The following is an 18173-nucleotide window of genomic DNA, read 5'->3' on the forward strand; positions in this document are numbered from 1 at the left end:
TCTTTTTATTGTACGTCTTAGGGTGACTGTGTTAGGGGCAGCTTCCAACCAAGTTACCCACAATTACTGCAAGAATTAGAAGAATGAAGACAACACAAGGAGGGAACAGTAGCCCTCTTTAATCCAGAGCCCTTCCACTGAAGGTGAGAGTGCAGGATGCTACATTTGTGGCACTTTCACTAGCCTCACCTTGTTGGGTGTTCAGAGTGGATCCTAAATAGGACTGCTCACTTGTGCAGGATGCTGCAGCATTGTATTGCGCCCTCAGTCCCAGTATAGGGTGACCACTGGGCTGCACTGTCTATGTGAATTGTGACCAGGGCCTCCTGGGATCATCATCATCATCATATAAAAAAAAATGAAGTTATTGTTAGATAGTTGGAGGAAAATGTTGACAGTGACTCAACACACTGTCAATCCCATTTGCTATCTCAAACTTGGCATCAACTCGCCTGGTGGGAGTTGATCCCCGGGGGCACGATGGTAGTGAAGAAGAAGAAGGAGGAGGAGGAGGAGGAAGAGGAGTAGAAGGAGAAGGAGGAGGAGGAGGAGGAGAAGGAGAGGGGGAAAAAGGAAAAGGAGAAGGAGGAGGAGGAGGAGAAGAAGAAGAAGAAGAAGAAGAAGAAGAAGAAGAAGAAGAAGAAGAAGAAGAAGAAGAAGAAGAAGAAGAAGAAGAAGAAGAAGAAGAAGAAGAAGAAGAAGAAGAAGAAGAAGAAGAAGAAGAAGAAGAAGAAGAAGAAGAAGAAGAAGAAGAAGAAGAAGAAGAAGAAGAAGAAGAAGGAGGAGGAGGAGGAGGAGAAGGAGAAGGAGAAGGAGAAGGAGAAGGAGAAGAAGAAGAAGAAGAAGAAGAAGAAGAAGAAGAAGAAGAAGAAGAAGGAGGAGAAGAACCTACACCAAGAAGAGTGTAGTTGCAACGTATGTCATCACCTTTGCCCTATGTATTTGGAGTACTATCAGGTAACAGTCAATGCTGGAAATCACAGAAAAATGTGGGACTTCAACCCTTAACTAAGCAAATGTGAGATCAGCATGCTTCAGATTATGTCATCAGTGCACTGTGGTGGTGATGTAGCACAGTAGTTGGTTTTCCTCCTGGAAGGGTGTGGAGGAAGTCTTAGCCCTACAACTATTTAAGAAATGTGTGAAAAGCTCATAACTCCTAAGCAAAGTGTAAAACATGTAGTTGTGACATAACATGACACTATGTCAAAGCTTTTACAGTTTAAAAAGAAACAAAGACATTCTTTCAAATATAATTTATTTCAAGTGTGTTCCCATTCATCAGATAAGTTATATAAAAAATTCTATATACAAAATGATGATATACTGTACTTACAAGATTGTTGTGGAGTTTAAGGTTCTGAGAAACAAAAAACTCCTTTATCCCCTCAACTGTTCATGGGTTTTTAAACAAAGAACATTATATGCAATTCCATTACACCGAACACAGAACAACCTTTAAAGGTGACTGTAAAATCCATTTCAATTGACTCACTATCATTCAATCAATCTGTTGCCCCAGGTCTCTTGCAGGAGACCCATGACTCTCACGAACTGGCAACAGCCAACAGACTGGCTCATAAGTCGCTTAAGGAAGAAATACTGTACTGTTGTCTTGGTATGGCTAAGGTTGGGCAGTGTAAGATGAGGTGTTTGTTGTTCTCTATATGATGGTTGAATCAGGACAGTTTCATTTCATGGCCAGGCATATTCTGTGTTGGCACTATCCAAGTGCTGGATGGTGACCTGAACACAGTTATGAGTGTGGTTCCCACTTCTCTTGGGAGGGACCCAATAAAACAGGGTGCCTTAGAGTTGGTCCTGAAGTGCTTGCTCTGTATTCCATATGAGAATGTGTTCCCACATGGATGTGTTGCATGGTGCATAAATAGAAGTGGTGATGACAGACTGGAAGGAAGTGAGAGAATGGTGGTGAATGAGTTTTTGGGCCTGTTCTAGAGACCAGATACTGGCTCTCTGGGGCTGCACCTCTGCGTAGAGGTGGGGAGGTTGTGGTAATTTGCTCTTCCAGTGGACAATGAACTGGAAGAGAGTGGTGCTCCTCTTGGAGGCTTTTGTCCTTCTACAGAGTCAGTGGCACTTCATGAAAGCCTTTCACTTCCCCACGCACAAATATGCATGCATCGCGTGCACACACACACACACATACATCCACAACTTCTATTGACATTGGCCAAATCAATGCACACACCTGCTTCATATACAATTAAAACCTATTTAACACTCCACCCTTCTTAGCACCTCAAGAATGGTCATTCCTCATCCCTTTCTTTATCTCATTGGTTGGGCCAAGGGCAATACAGGAAGGCAGAGCACCACAGTTTTAGACATTATATTCTTTAACATAGACATCAGTTATAAAAACATATTTTCACTATTGTTAACACAAAATTTTCTTGTAGCATATAAGCTAGTTCAATAATAATTATGAAATATCTTAATACTTTTAAGATCCCAAATTTAGTCATAATCCACAGCAATCATTTTCTGTACAGTAAATAGTATTATGCATGAAATTACATATACTGTACAACACTAACATAGAAACACCAAATAAACCCATATAGGACAATGGACTGCAACAGTTACATACATGAATACATACATATAAATAAATGGTAACATTATTTTTGCTGCCATGAGCAATGATAACACTGTTCAACAGCATATAAAATCAGAAATCTGATTACATAGATACCTTCTTGAGGGGGGGGGGAAAGGCGAGAAAACCTCACATAAATACAACTGAATGAGGAGCATACATTTTAGCCTGGGATCATGGCACTACTAAGCTATCATGTTGCACACACATATTGGCATAATACAATCATCTCACATAATTTTTCTCGAGTTTATTTTCATTCATTAAAAGAATAAAGAGAAGAAAAAGAAAAAATTCATGTAATGTGTCTAATACACTAAGACGTTAAAAATGGAGGGGAGATTGTAGTGAGACATTTGCACTTGTTACTTATTCTTCTCCAGCGGCAGCAGAGAGTCACAGGACCATTTATCTTCCATACTGTCCCAGGAGTGCTTGGCCGTCTTCATCATTTGGGTTTGGGTATGGAATGGCTCCATCTGCGAGGTAAAAATTGACATCATCCGGAGAAATTGTAAAAGGGAAAAATATGTGCATGGGCACAAAAGAATACCCATTACTTATCAATTTCTTGAGAGGAGATAATAAAGAAGCTTTAAATGAAATGTATTACAACACTTTGATTAAGCTCTTGTATTAATGTTTTTTAATATAAAGTACTATTTCTGACTTATGACCATATCTTTAGTGGGTGTTTGTATCATGAAAATGCATATCAAGATTCTAATCACACTCTAGTGTATCTAAGAATGTGAGCTAAAAAATGTAGCATTTAATTTGAAATTTGTAAACAAAACGTAAACATTTTCATTGTAAATGCATTATAATCTATCAAAAACATAACTGCTGATTCACAACATAATCATTAAGCCATAATAAATATTAATGGAACTACAAAAAAATTCAAGTATCTGTATTTCATCACCAAAAACCATTGATCATTTCTATCCTTGAGGACAGTAATATATTTACATAATTGTAGTATACAGGAAAGGAGCATTGCTCATGGGGTCCTGACTTGTATTCTACATGTTACTTAGCTTTAAATTCATGTGCTGTAGAGGTGGAATTATAATTGTGGCAAATATCTAGAATTTGTGTAACCAGTTATGGGAAGACAAGACAATAGGAAGGGAAACCTGGGACTATGAAAGTGCCTTTATTGGGATTGTAACAATAAAGGCACTTCCAAGTTCCCTTGTTTTCCATTCCTCTTCTTTCCATAATTGTGTTAAAGGAGGGATTCATGAAGAGTAGAAAAAGAGGACATAGATAGTTGGTATATAGACAGATAGAAGAAAGTAGCCATAGTAATAGAGGTTGAAAATTATCAGCATTCTTCTCTGTGTGGAAAGTAGTCTCCAATGAAACAAAAGAATACTGTGTGACTAGTTCACAGGGTCACTGAAAATGGGTCACTAAAACTTAGGGAGGCTAAACCTCGTATGTTAGAAATCATAGCACTGTACAAAATATCAAAATTATTTGAAAACTAGCAAAAGACTGCATTTCTAATAAATTATAAGAATGCAAAAAATCATAATGCACTACACACACTGCTTGATACAACAGACCAAGGGGTAATCTGGTCTATTACATGAAGTCTATTGTTTGACAATACATGGCAAATATGTTGGACCTATGAAATACAGTGCAGTATATACATACTATAGTAGCCATTTCCATAAATACTTACTGACTGTACAATACAATACTGTTGAATTCAAATAAAACATAATTTATGTGCAATTCATATGAGCAATGTTTCAGGACCAAGTTCCTGTTTTCTTGCCAGCTTTTTCCTGCTTTGCTTATGTGAACCGTGGTTCACACAAGCAAAATGAGAAAAAGCTGCCAAGAAAATGGAAACTTGGTGCCGAAACACTGCTTGTATGAACTGTGCTTTATATTGGGCATGGGATGCAAGGGAAATGTCTGACGAGCAAGAAAGGGAGAGGTCAAAGGATAGGCATGAGTGAAAAATGGTTGTCAATGGATGAGGTAATGATGCATCTCTAAGGGATTTCTTTTTGTCTGCTCTGCATTTCCTCAAGTGGATGAAGGGATGTGGGGGTCACTCTATAACAAAGTGGTGGCGGTAAACCAGCTTCAGCTGTCAGGTCCTACTGTGGAAATGTTGTGTCTTGCTGCATTGCTTCTGGTCTAAGTAGTGGGCAGGGAATGGGGAGAACTATTCACCCACGAGTTGCTAGCTAAGATGGTAGGGTCAAGGAATGGGCTATTTTGACGGGGGTGGGATGCTTATAGGGTGGGTGTATGCTTTGACTCAGCCATTGCCCTTATAAAGGGGATGGGGCCTTTAATGTGTGTGTGTGTGTATTTACCTACTTAGTTGTATTTACCTGGTTGTATTTTATGGGAAGGGGAGCTATGCTCATGGTGTCCTACCTTTATATCTCGCAGTGTCTAGTTTGCGAGATGTGTGTGTGTGTCATGTATGCATGTACCATTTAATTGCTACTTCTATTATAGTGAAGGATTAAATGTACATTATAGGTTTCCCTAAGTCATTGTACAATCATGACGTACAAAAGACAAAGCATCCAAACTGAAAAAATTTTCCAGCGATGGATGGAGTTTTTTAACTTTGAAATCCTTCAAATAGGATTCCATTGAATCAAGGAATGAGTGGATTATCATTTAACTTATAGTAAAGATATAATGAGTATATATATGTGAAAAATGGAATGACACAATGTTTAAATCATAGGAAACATGTACAGTACTGTTGTTTTTGTGAATGTCAACAAGCATTAATAGTGAGACTTCTGCAGTGAATAGATTAACGAGACAAATTTATTCATTATGAACCATTAAGTTCTCTGACAATTTGCTATTCAGATGGGATCATTACATGTTACAGTGATCAATGATATACAGTATAAATTCAGAAACTAGTGAAATGAATTTCACATCAAAAATATTTTCTTTACCATCTCAAATAAAGAAATTGTTAAATAAAATGTTTTTAAAATTAAAAATGTTATAAGCTTGTGTCACGTAATCCTACTCACTGCTTGATGTTAGATTTGTTAGTAAAAAATAAAAATAAAAAGTAAAAAAAAAAGTAAAAAAAAATCACCAAATGTATGTAAATCTGAAAGACTTATTTTGTATAAACCTAAAAATGGGTGTAGGTAACAAAAAAGCAAGTTGGCAAATACTACATGCATAAAGTTGCATGCACAAAAAACTATACTATTTATCTATGTACTAATAGGCTTCTTCCCCCATATAAGGAAGGTAGCCAGCCAATGCATACACCCGCCACCAATTGTCCCACTCCCGTTAGGGTTCTTGTTAGAGTTCTCCCAGATCCTCTTTTGCCTTAGACTTCTTGTAGGATGAATATACAGAAATCAGTTCCCACAGTCCCATCACTTCATCCCACTTTGTCTCCTCTTACAGCTCACAGGAAAATCACTGTGGTAGAATTCTTTCCCTCCATACCACAAGGAATAGGAAGAGGACAAGTCACAGATGTGGTAAAGGACAGTTACAAGGGAACAGCATAAAGGAGGGACAGTCATAGTACAAAAGTAGCATCATTCTTCCCTGTGTAGGGATTTTACACTAACATAGACAAAAGGAAAGGAATAAAATTGGGAGAAATGGTAACCAAATAAAGATTAATTTGTAGTATCATCCAAACATTAGCTATCCTCTTTACAAGAAGTACTGCTTTTGTTTATGTTTCAGCCAAACGTCAAATAAAAGTCTTTGTTGGAGACCAAAAACTTGACTGAATGCAAGTACCATACAATTTGAGTAATGCCTCATTTCCCAACCTTAAATGTCTTCATCATCTGGGATTTTGCTAGGATGAGTCCAACTCAACTGAACAGAATCACCTAATGCTTATCAAAAGAAAATCAATAAAGCTCCTTATCTTAACATACTTTTCTGGTTTATTTTATAGAACTTAGGGGACTCTTGAAAGGTCCCATATTTAATCTTTAAATACTACTTTTGGGGATCAAGATCTTGGGTATTGCTGGTATGTCTATAATGAACCAGTGACTGTTCTAACTCAGTCAAGGCTTGCTACAAGTATAATTCATGAAGGTCAACTTTGTCTATATGGGCATGTGCCACACTTTCTTTATATTGATCCTGCTTAGAGTTATTTCCACCAAAGCCAACTGTTAGCGGACACAAAAGGGATGTACATGGAACTCATGGTTGGAACATGTATGATCCTTCCAAGAGCTGTTTGGAACTGGAACGGTGGCTCCATGGGAGCTCACTTGGGGAAACCATAGGGAATGACATCACATGTATACCTAGTTGTATTTTATGGGACGAGAGCTATGTTTTGTAGTGACCCGTTTTCGTATCTCTCCGCATCCAATTTATTCTTAAAATCGTGTATAGTTTTGGCATTCACTGTTTCTCCGTTCAGTTTGTTCCAGACATCAATCACTCTATGTGGGAAGCTATTCTTTTTCAGGTCTCTTCTATAAGTGTCCTTCTTTAGTTTCTCTTCATGTCCTCTTGTTTCTCTTCTGTCCCACTTTAATAAGTCATCTCTATCGAGGATTTCCATCCCTTTCATAATTCTGTAAATGGTCAGTAAGTCACCTCTTTCCCTTCTCTGTTCCAGTGTTGACAGATATAGTTTCTCCAATCTTTGTTCATATGTCAGATTTGTCAGTGTAGGTGCCATTTTTGTTGCTGCTCTTTGGATCCTTTCTAATTTTCTTATGTAGTGAGTGAAGCAATGTGCCCCTCCCATAAGCTCCCATTGATGATGATGATTTTTTCATGAGTTAAGGGCTGTACACATGATCGAGCATTGCCAGGCAGGTGTTGCCCATCTACCGGGCAAAGGCTGTGTAGTGTTGTACACACATGTGATGGTTGGCGACAGTCACACATGGGGGTCAGCAGCAAACCCCAGGCTCCAGGCATTGTCTGAAGATGTGGGTGAAGTACAGGCCTGGGCAATCCAATCATTTGCCCACCTAATTTGCCCGAGTGACAGGCGTTTAGTGAGTGTCCATTGGGCAATGCTTGATCTTGTGTATGGGCCTTTAGTCCCTAAAATGCACGAGCAGGATTCTTTCAATTATAGCAATGGTTATGACTTGTAATGGTAAGAAACTTTTTGTTGATACATGAATCTAAAGTAATACTGGGAAGACAATTCACATACTTCTTTCTTCCTTGACCACTTCATACAGATTCTCATTATTGGTCCCATCTGATGCCTCACTGTAACATCATACAATCACACAAAGTTCAAAATCTTCTTACCACATACACACTACTCTTACACTAAAACCCTTCTGTGCATTTGTCCAGACATGCCCTGGCAGAAGAGACCACGTTAACACCCCTGAAGTATACCCTGAGGTCCTTGACCATGGTGGGGGTGTGTGGCTGTCCAAAGTATATTGTGACAGGCAGCAATCCATTACCATAATGATATTTACTGACTGTCTGGAATTTGTAGTAAACCAACATCTATCTATCTACATACCAAAAGGCTTCTTCACCCTTACTAGGGAGAGAGCCAGCCTTTTAAGGGGGAAGAAGTCTTTTGGTAGAGTCTATATATCTATAGACTAAAGTTGTTGGTTTGTTACCCAACACCAGATAATTTGTAAATCTGTACAACCCAAAATGACCACAACATACCCAGGTTAGAGGTACTCTGATGGGAGCCTGAGTGAACAATTAGTTTCCTGTATGACTCCAATGTCTTAACCCAATGAAACTAAGAGTTAACCAACAACAATACTACTGCATCTACTTTCCCATTTTTATACCCCTACTGGCTTTCCTGCTCAAAATCAATCTACGCGTATTTTCTCACACACATGCTATGAGTAACTCACGCTGACAAAAGCAAAAATTAAAAAAAAATTAGGAGTAAGCAAAAGAGAAAAAATAAATAAGAATAAAATAAAATAAAATAATTTTCTCAAACTTACCAAAACTTTTTTCATTTCTTCTCATTCAGAAGTGGTAAAGAACTAAGATCAGCTTTGGAATCTAAGGATCAAAGCTTGATATTTTAATAATTCCCTAACTTGTACTTGACTGGACAAAAATTTGGGCATAAATTATTTATAATTTTAATGTCGCCAAACAGCTAAGTACAAGTTTCTCCATATCAACATGACAATAATTAATAAATAATCTGTTTAATTGAGCGTTATTTCATTCAGTGAATTATGTTCATGATTTCAATGTCTTTTTAGTTATCAATCTTTATTTTGATAAAAACATATGTAGAACATTAATAAGGCTTTTAGAAAGCAATCTTTAACCATGAACTTTAATCTACAATCACAGTATTGCTTGTTTGTTTAAGTTATCAGCATTTTGGATTCAAATCCATATATGAATAAATAATTTTAAAGAGTATGAGAGAATATATTTCCTTAAGCCATAAACACTAGTTATGTGGATCCACAAAATATTTAGTGATAAAAAATATATTTGTATTCTTTGAACTAATTTTTTTCTTTCGTCCCTTTTTAATTACTAGAATTACAACTGATTAAACATTGAAATTATTAAGTTTGTGCGACTTTGATATCTATGGTAACAAAAAAAGTTTGTAACCTATTAGGAAATATATTTCATATCAAAACTCTCATAATGACTACTGTATACATTACCCATAAATATTTGTCTTTTCAGTAATAAATCTTTGCATCTGGTATCACCTCTGATTATGTGTTCTTAACTATATGATCAATATACATACTTTCAGTTCCTATGTACAATTTGTTGTCCGTAAATCTACTACTACAACCACCACCACCACCACCAACACCACTACTATTGCCATAACTAGCATATCAAGGAAGCTCAAGCGTTAGCGGTGTTTGTGTTTCTTTGGCCTGTAATTCCTTTAAACCAATTGCGCAACTCTACAGAAGTTACTGTAAGATAATTAGCTTCCTCGTCCATGCTCTCTCCTGCTGGGGCCCCCCCTCCACCCTCCGGGAGGAGTGGCCTCGCTTCTCCCTTACGTTTGCCGGCTGCTTTCTTCTTCTTCCGGTTGATCACTCCATTTGGCTCATCCATCATTTTGACAATCTGGAACAGCACAACCACAACATTACATTTTTGCAAAGTTTACCTAAAGTTATAATAGATACAGTTTATGAAAATTTTACAAATTTAAATTTTCTTTTTGGCTACTTCCCTTGTAAGGGGGAAAAAGCCTTGGTATATGTATGTATGTAAATTTCTAAATGAAAATTAAAATAACTGTTTACTCATAAGCAATCCAATAAATTTGTTCATACCCCTCAGTCTAATTTGGTCATAATTCAATTTTTATGCTAATACTAGAATGTATATACCAATGATCTTTTCCCTCCATGTAAAGGGGAAGCTACAATGGCTGTAAAAGGATGCCTCGACTCTTCACAGGAAATAAACATAGAAAAGGGAGATCCCAAGTCACATTACTCATACATACATATACCAAAGGCTTTTTCCCCCTTACACAGGGGGTAGCCAAAAAGAAAAAGGCATAGAAATCACTCCTGCCCATTTCATTTCCCATATATTCCATTCCCCTCCACCCTCCTATCTGGCACCTCCTGGATGACGGGTCATCCCTGCATCCTGTCCACATTACTCAGGCTTATTTAATCACCTTTTTATGACAAATTATGGCAGTATTTTTATCTCCCTTCCACATAAGCACAGGAAGAGATGAGGCACTGTCTTGAGAGGGGTATGGATACTCTGAGAAGTACATACGTATATACCGATGGTTTTTTCCCCCTTACAAAGGAGGTAGCCAAAGTCAAAGGCATAAATCTACTCCCACCCATTTCATCCCCACCCATTCCACTCCCATTTACCACCCCTCCCTCTCTCTTTTCTTGGCTCCTCCTGGATGACAGGTCATCCCTGCATCTTGCCCACTGTCCTGGGTCAGAAGCAATGCAGCAAGACAGAGCACATCCACAGCAAGGCCACTTCATTTCATTGGTGACACCCCTCTCTGCCTCCCTACACAGAAAAAGAGGACAGGGAGAAATTCTCCCATGCTGCATCAAAATAACACCAGCACACAGGCTCAAATAAAGCCCATGGGAGTAACATTTCACCCCCCCCCCCCCAAAAAAAAAAAACAAAAAAAAAAAAACACTCCCCATCTCCTACTCCCCCCCTATACCACAACAGACACCTCCCTCCCTCCCAATGCCCCCTTCACCCCATCCATCCACTTCATCCCTGGTCACCCCCTCATGCTCATCCAATCCACCTCTGCCCTCCAAACTTCTTTTACCAATCCCTCTCCTCTCTATCCCTCCATGCATCCAAACCATCCCAATACTCCTTCACCAAGCTCATCTCACAACTCCCCCACCTCCATCGCTGCTCTCCTCCCCCCAACCTTCCACTCCATCCTGCCTAGTGCCCCACACCATACTTCCCAGACACCTCATCCCAAACACATTGAAGAATACCAGATATGAAAGGATCAATCAATCAGCCACTTGTAGTCTACTGCTGAACAAAAGCTCCTCCCAACCTGTTCTATAAGTTACATGACTGCACCACACTCTGCCACATGAGAGCTACTTACTTGTGCCTGATCAGAAGCATCCATGGGAATAACTGAAATATCTCTCACAGCTCTGAATTTACCACAGTTGTTCAAGTGTTCGTTCTCAAGACGGTAAAAGTTCCAAATAAATCTCCTGCAATACATATGTATGAGCTTAAACAACTAATCGCTGGATATTCAAATAAACATTTGCAAGGATACCAACATAATTACTATTACAGAAATAAGCATCATCTGTTTGTATTATTCAATATTCTTATACTGAATACACTGCATTACTTATTCTAGTATTTTCATGCTATAAAATGAACATTTTCTTACCTGAAAACTTCCAGAGGAGCTATGATAGTTGACATTACCTCCTTACTTAAATGGTCAAACTCCACCAAGGAGACGGAGAAGGTCCAACTGAACCTTAAAATAAAGTCTTCTACTATGCCGAAGTAGTAGTAAAACTAAAAAGAAAATATTGAAGTGTTAGGTTTTGCATTTATATGAAATATTAAGCAACACTGTAAAGCCTATTTTTAACAAATTGGGGACATGGTAGACAAACAGACTAGGATTCTATATTTTGAGACAAGAAGGTAGATAAAAAGGTGGTTGGGTTCCATGATGGAAGGCAACATATGATGGCAGTAGGAAACAGTTTTAAATCCCTGAGCTCAGATAAAGGCATTCAATGCCTAAGCTCCTCACACAGCAGGTAGCAGCCAAAATATTGAAGGAGAGAGAAGTAAAGAATGTCAGAACTAGTTTGAAATTTTTCTTTTGAAGAACAATTATAAACTTTCATATTGTTCCCCAATAAAGTGAGGTGTCCAGATGTAAGAGAACATCATTGTCCCTTTCATTCCTATCACACTTGTACCTTTCACTCCTTCCTGCTTAAAATATATGATCATTGCTCCTCTTTTTTTTTTTTCTCCACAATGCTTTCTTCAGTCCAATGATCTTTTTTGATAGTATGTGTCTGGAGGCCTTGCTGAAAGCCTTGTTTATATCTATGGCAACCATAATTGTTCTTTCTGGTGGGGCTTTTGTTATTCAATCCTTCCAGTGTTTGTTGTGTGATGTTTGTGAGCAGAGTGCTGGTAGAATGGCTTTCCTTGAAACCATGTTGATTGGGGTAGGTAAGTATTTCTCATTTGATTCTTGCTGCAACCAGCCTTTCCATCAGCTTGGATATTGTGGACAGCAGTGAGATTGGTCTGCACGTTGTTGTGAGTTTTGTACATAAAACACTCCACAAAGCCTATGGAATGGGGGGGGGTGTCTGTCAAGGTTGATCAAGAGTCTTTACACAGGTAGCAGGGTATGTGTGAAGTACAGGAATATGGAGTTTGAATGGTATGACTTGAATGTGAGGTTACATTAGGATTGTGTGATGCCATCATGGTTGTTCAATATGCATATGGATGGGAAGTAAATCTAAGAGTGTGAGGCAGTGGTCTGGAGTTTGTGGGTGAATGGAGGGACATGAGAAGTAAACCACTTGTTGTCTGTACATGACACTGCATTTATGTCTAATTCTGAGGAGAGACTGTGACAGTTGAATCACATACACTAGTAAATGGAGTAGTAGATATACAGATGAATCATAAGATAAAAGAAGCAAATAAATATGAACACATATCTATATACAAAAAAAAAAATTCTTCCTTCTCATATGGGAGGCAGCCAACTGAGGAACGCACCCACCCTCCACCCATTCCACAGCCATTCAACACCTAATTGATTCCTTTTTAAAAAGAGAGACCAGTTTTAGAACATATATATGAAAATAGATTTATGAATGGGAGACCAGTTTTAAATCCCATATAAGAAAATAAATTTATGAATTTGGCAAATCATCCAACATCTGTAAAAGACAATGTTAAATTTGCTGCCTTGAGTTTCCCTTTGGTCTGCTTCCACAAGGAGCTTAGACAGAAGGGAAATAAATAGGTGATGGATTGGAGTGAGATGGGTGGGGGTGGGTGCATGCCTTGGCTGGCTCCCTCCCTTAATAGGGGGAAGAGGCAGAACCTGGGCTATGATAGATCTTGTTCATTCAGAGTCCTTTCAGTCAAGTTTACCTCAGCACATTAAAATAAATTGGAATTAATGACAGCAAAATCTCCAAGTATGTCATCCTTCATTCTTCTGAAGGGATTAAATAAAACATGTATATCAACACATGTACAGTAATAGTGAACTGGCTAGTGAGGTCGTTTAATGTGTATTTAGGGGAGGGTAGAGTGCCAGAAGACTAGAGGAGTGTTTGTATAGTTCTGCTTTACAAGGGAAAAGGGGACAAATATGAGTATAGTAGTTTCTGAGGGGTCAGTTTGTACAGTGTAGTTAGGATGGCTTCTGGGAGGGTTTTAACTGAGAAGATTAGGAAAGGAACAGAGGCAGTAATTGGTGAGGAGTATTGTGGGTTTAGGAAAGGTAAAGGTTGAGAGGATCAATTTTTGTGGTAAGGCAAATATGTGAGAAAGCTTTAGGAAAAGGTAAGGATGTTTTTTGGGCCTTTATGGATTTAGAAAAGGTTTATGACAGGGTAAACAGGAAAGTACTGAGGGAAGTTTTGCAGATACATGGGATTGGGGGAAAGTTGTTAAGGGCAGTCAAGAGTTTTTATGAGACTAGTATAGCCTGTGTTAGCATGGGAAATGGAGAAAGTGAGTGGTATGAAGTAAAGGTAGGATAGTTTCAGGGATGTGTCATGTCACCATGGCTGTTCAATGTGTACAGGGATTGGGTGGTGTGGGAGGTGGCGAGGGTAATGGGCAGGGGGCTGGAGATGGTTAAAGAAAATGGAAAAAAGTGGGAGGTGAGCCAGTTGTTGTTTATTGATGATACTGTGTTTGTGGCAGGGTCAGAGATGGGATTATGGGAGTTAGTGATGGAGTTTGGGAAGGTATGCAACACGAAAAAGTGGAAGGTAAGTGTGGATAAGCAAGGTGATGAGATGTACAAGGGTAGAGGATGGCAGTGAGGTGGAATTATGTCTACAAGGAGAGACTGGAGGAAGTGGATAGTTTTAGATACTTGGGATCAGTCACATGTGGTAGGAACGGTAGTGATGGAGGTGGGGGTAAATTATAGAGTGAGAAGCAAGTAAATACCTTGGGGTGTTATGAGAAATAGGCATCTGGGAATGGGTGCAAAGCGGAGATTGTGTGAAGAGGTAATTGTGTTGCCAAGACTTGGAATTTAAGGGAGGCAGAGAGGAAAAGTTTAAACGAGTTTGAGAGGAAATCTCTGAGAAGTATGGTAGGGGTTACTAGGTTAGATAGAGTGAGAACTGAGGGGGTGAGGAGGAGAGTGGGAGTGGAAAAGGAGATGGCAGATAGGTCTGATGAAAGATTATTGTGACGGTTTGGACACATGGAAAGAATGGGTGAAGAAATATCAGTAAAAGAGGTGTGGAAGGCAGAGGTGGAGGGAGTGAACTTGAGGTGAAGACCAAGGTTGAGATAGATGGATGGGGTGAAGGGGGTGTTGAGCAAGAGGGCAATGTCTGTTGAGCAAGGAAGAGAGAAGGCAGTAGATAGGGATGAGTGGAGAGTGACTAAATATAGATGATACTGGTATACCAGAAAGGTAGGGGCAGAGGATGGGGGGTAGGGGGTGCTTATGTGTGAATGATATTTTGATGCAGCCTGAAAGGATTTCTCCCTGTCTTCTCCTTTTCTGCAAGAGGGGATGAAGAGGGGGGGGGGTCGCTGATTAAATGAAGAGGCCTAGTTTTGGATGCACTGTGTCTTGCTCTATTGCTTCTGACCCAGGGCAGTGGGTGGGATGCAGGGATGACCCATCATTCATGATGAGCTAAGATGAAAGGGGGGAAAGGGTGGTGGATGGAAGTGTAATGGGTGGGAGTGCATGCCTTTGATTTGGCTATCTCCCTTATAAGATGGGAAAAAGTTCCCGGTACATATGTATATAAATAGATATCAACACATTTCCTTTTTCACTCAAAACAGCTGTTACCTTTCACTCCCATTACCTGCAAAAACCATGCAAAAATTGCACCTCATCACTCCCAGCAATATCAGTTGAGAGAAATGCATATAACAGGAGTTAAAGGGGGTGAGGATGCTCCTCAATCTTACTTTGTGGGTAATGATTGTTTTGAAAGAAACAATGCATAAACATATATACCAAAGATACTTTTCTTCCTCATGCAGGGGTGGGGTGGGGGTGGCCAAATCAAAGCATAACAAGAAGGAATGAAAGAATAAATACTTTGGCAACACAATATTAAAAGTAAAAATATACTCACAGGTGATGAGTACACCATTTCTTCTCGAAGGAATTTGTATTCTCCACAATTCTTGTCAAATAGACCCCAATCCATGACGACATCCCACCAGTAAACAAAACACGAGCTAAAGAAGAGGGAGCCCAACCAGAGGTAGAAGAATGGATTGTCAATGTCGTTCACATATTGACCTGGAATGTATTATCAAAACATATATAAGTAATTGACATTTCACAATTGAGGTACACAGATCATTTAGTCTAATAAGAAAAAATTCCCCAGATATAATTTTCATCATGTGATAAAAATGGTTAGTTGATTGTGGCAGAGAAAAATTCCAAACAAAATTTCATTCACATACATAAATACATACATACATATACCAAAGGCTTTTCCCCCTACACGGGGGGGATAGCCAAAAAGAAAAAGGAATAGAAACCACTCCCACCCATTCCATTTCCTATATATTCCACTCCCCTCAACCCTCCTCCCTCCCTCTCATCTTGGCACCTTTCGTTCACATATTGTAATTAATTTCATAATACCTATCAGAGCACCAGATTTCAAACTATTTCTTGCACCCCCATGGAGAAGAAAGACAGGTTTAGAAAAACATATGAACATCTGACATATTGTTGGGGCAAATTTTCATCTATTAGAAAAGTGTGATCATGAGTGGGAGAGGGAAAACGAGTATTATTAGAATTGGAACTGGCTGATGAAAGATATTTAGGATAGTTTGGGCACATGGAAAGAGTGAGTGAAGAAAGATTAGTAAAAGGAATGTGGAAAGCATAGGTGGACGGAGTGGGGGTGAAAGGGGCTGCATGCATGTTCCAATGGGTATGTGCACCATAGTTTGATAACTGCTACATTAGAGTATTCAATACCTGAATAAGACTTACCTGAATAATTATTTCTCAAATATGAGAAGGTCACTACAAAAAATGTAGTTGAATACTTGAATGCATTCACCAAATGGGGGAACATTTCTCGTGTGTCTCGGTAACGTCTTAAACACTGCGCAAATCTCCACCAGGCTGGCAGGCAGGCAACCACTGAACGGACTATTGGAGAATGGTCTGCGCAGACATCTGTATCACTTAAGCTACTTATGCCACTGCCACTTAGTTCTGTAAAATACGAGATACAGTAAGTCCTTCTACAATATTCATTATGAAATATCTAATACAATATATTTCTCACCTCAGGAACACCACATAACAACTGCATGACTTACTAAAACAAAAATTATTATAAGATATTATTATTCTTAACAATAATAATGAATAATAATAATAAATAACAATAAAATGATAATAATAATAATAATAATGAAAATAAAACATTCCTAATATTAAAAGGATGAAATATAACCTTTAATACAACTTCATACAAATATTTGTGTGGTTCTACATGGGCAAATCTACATACAAATTTTCCATGAAATTTATCAAAAAATGATAACCATAGAAAGTGAAATATATAGGATTTATTATTACATTTGTATATATCATAAAAATACATCAATAAATACTACACATGCATAGTGATAACAATCATCCAACTGCACAAACATCTCAAAATTAAAACTCACCCAAAGCTACACAGAAAATAGAAAAATAAAAATGTGATGATATTCTGTACTTTTAGGTATGTGCAGAAAGTGATCACAGCCCACATAAATGTGCCATCTCCCAGAACATATGCAAAATAAAATATCCATGAACCAATAATCCCTGAAGATGACTGTGCTTGGCTGAAAGATGTACAATTATAAATTCAAAATGTCACTTGAACCACTATTTAACCTCTTGAATACAATGATGGCTATGTATGTGTCATGAGCTGTGAATGGGGTATACAAGAATGCCGGTGTTGGCTTCCTAATTATATTTATTTTGTTGCAGCTGTGTGACCCCCGTATTCTATGAACAGGCTTGATCGCATCTTCTGTGACATTATATCTATTCAGGGTGGAAGAGAATGAGCATAACAGCAGTGATTTTGTATTTTGTAATGTGTGTATTGTGATGCATCATTATACATCAGGCAACCAACATGCACTTGAATATTTGACTCATATTGAAGATGTTAACAACCTCACGTCTTCCCAAAATGATGCTATAAGATATAAAGAAAATCCTCTGTATAAACTTAATAATGCTGTCACCATTGTCAACATATTTAGATTGTATTTATCCACATGGCTTCATTATGTGGAATCCCTTCCCCCTCATCCACTCATAAATTTACCGAGACAAGAAAAAATACTTTTGGGTTCCAGCTATTTCTCATCCATTTGCAATCACTCTCCACTCACATACAACATTTGCCCTCTTCCTAAACTGCAAAACATGCATTCCTTTTGCACCCAATATCCCTTTCACCTCATTCTTGGTCTTCCCCTCAAGTTCACTCCATCCACCTATGCCTTCTACACTTTTTTGCTAGTCTTTCATCACTCATTCTTTACAATAAAGTTAAAAGTTAAAGTTGCCAGGTTTCAGTTCCGATATCAGTCTCAAAGACCCTCCTTAGAACATCAGCCGAGGCAAACCTCAACCCCTCACTGTGGTACCCAGCCATGCCAATAACCTCCCCAGTAAACGGCTTAAGCTCACAGGCCAAGACAGGACTCGATCTGTTGACCCGTTACTACAAGACCAGCATGCTATCACTGTACTAACCATCCCAGTTTTCTTTCGTCAACCATATCTGCCCGCTTTTTT

The 18173-nt window shown here is 38.6% G+C and overlaps 1 protein-coding gene across 4 annotated transcripts in view; it reads right to left on the reverse strand.

The window, feature by feature from the left end:
- Window positions 1-1233: 1233 nt before the first annotated feature.
- Window positions 1234-18173, reverse strand: part of LOC143032810 (solute carrier family 53 member 1-like) — a 55501-nt gene continuing 38561 nt past the window's right edge. For 2 of the 4 annotated variants that reach the window (XM_076197877.1, XM_076197878.1), the window contains exons 10-14: window positions 16347-16574; window positions 15463-15632; window positions 11511-11644; window positions 11208-11322; window positions 8711-9697 (exon numbers count right to left, since the gene is read on the reverse strand). In XM_076197877.1, the coding sequence (XP_076053992.1) occupies window positions 9467-9697; window positions 11208-11322; window positions 11511-11644; window positions 15463-15632; window positions 16347-16574 (878 nt within the window). In that variant the 3' untranslated portion in view covers window positions 8711-9466. Of the gene's footprint in view, window positions 3103-8580; window positions 8642-8710; window positions 9698-11207; window positions 11323-11510; window positions 11645-15462; window positions 15633-16346; window positions 16575-18173 lie in introns of those variants that run through there. The other 2 variants (XM_076197881.1, XM_076197880.1) reach the window with 2 other exon arrangements.

The sequence above is a fragment of the Oratosquilla oratoria genome, chromosome 14 (assembly GCF_046742065.1).
Source record: "Oratosquilla oratoria isolate Oo_2021 chromosome 14, ASM4674206v1, whole genome shotgun sequence".
Classification (NCBI taxonomy): domain Eukaryota; kingdom Metazoa; phylum Arthropoda; class Malacostraca; order Stomatopoda; family Squillidae; genus Oratosquilla; species Oratosquilla oratoria.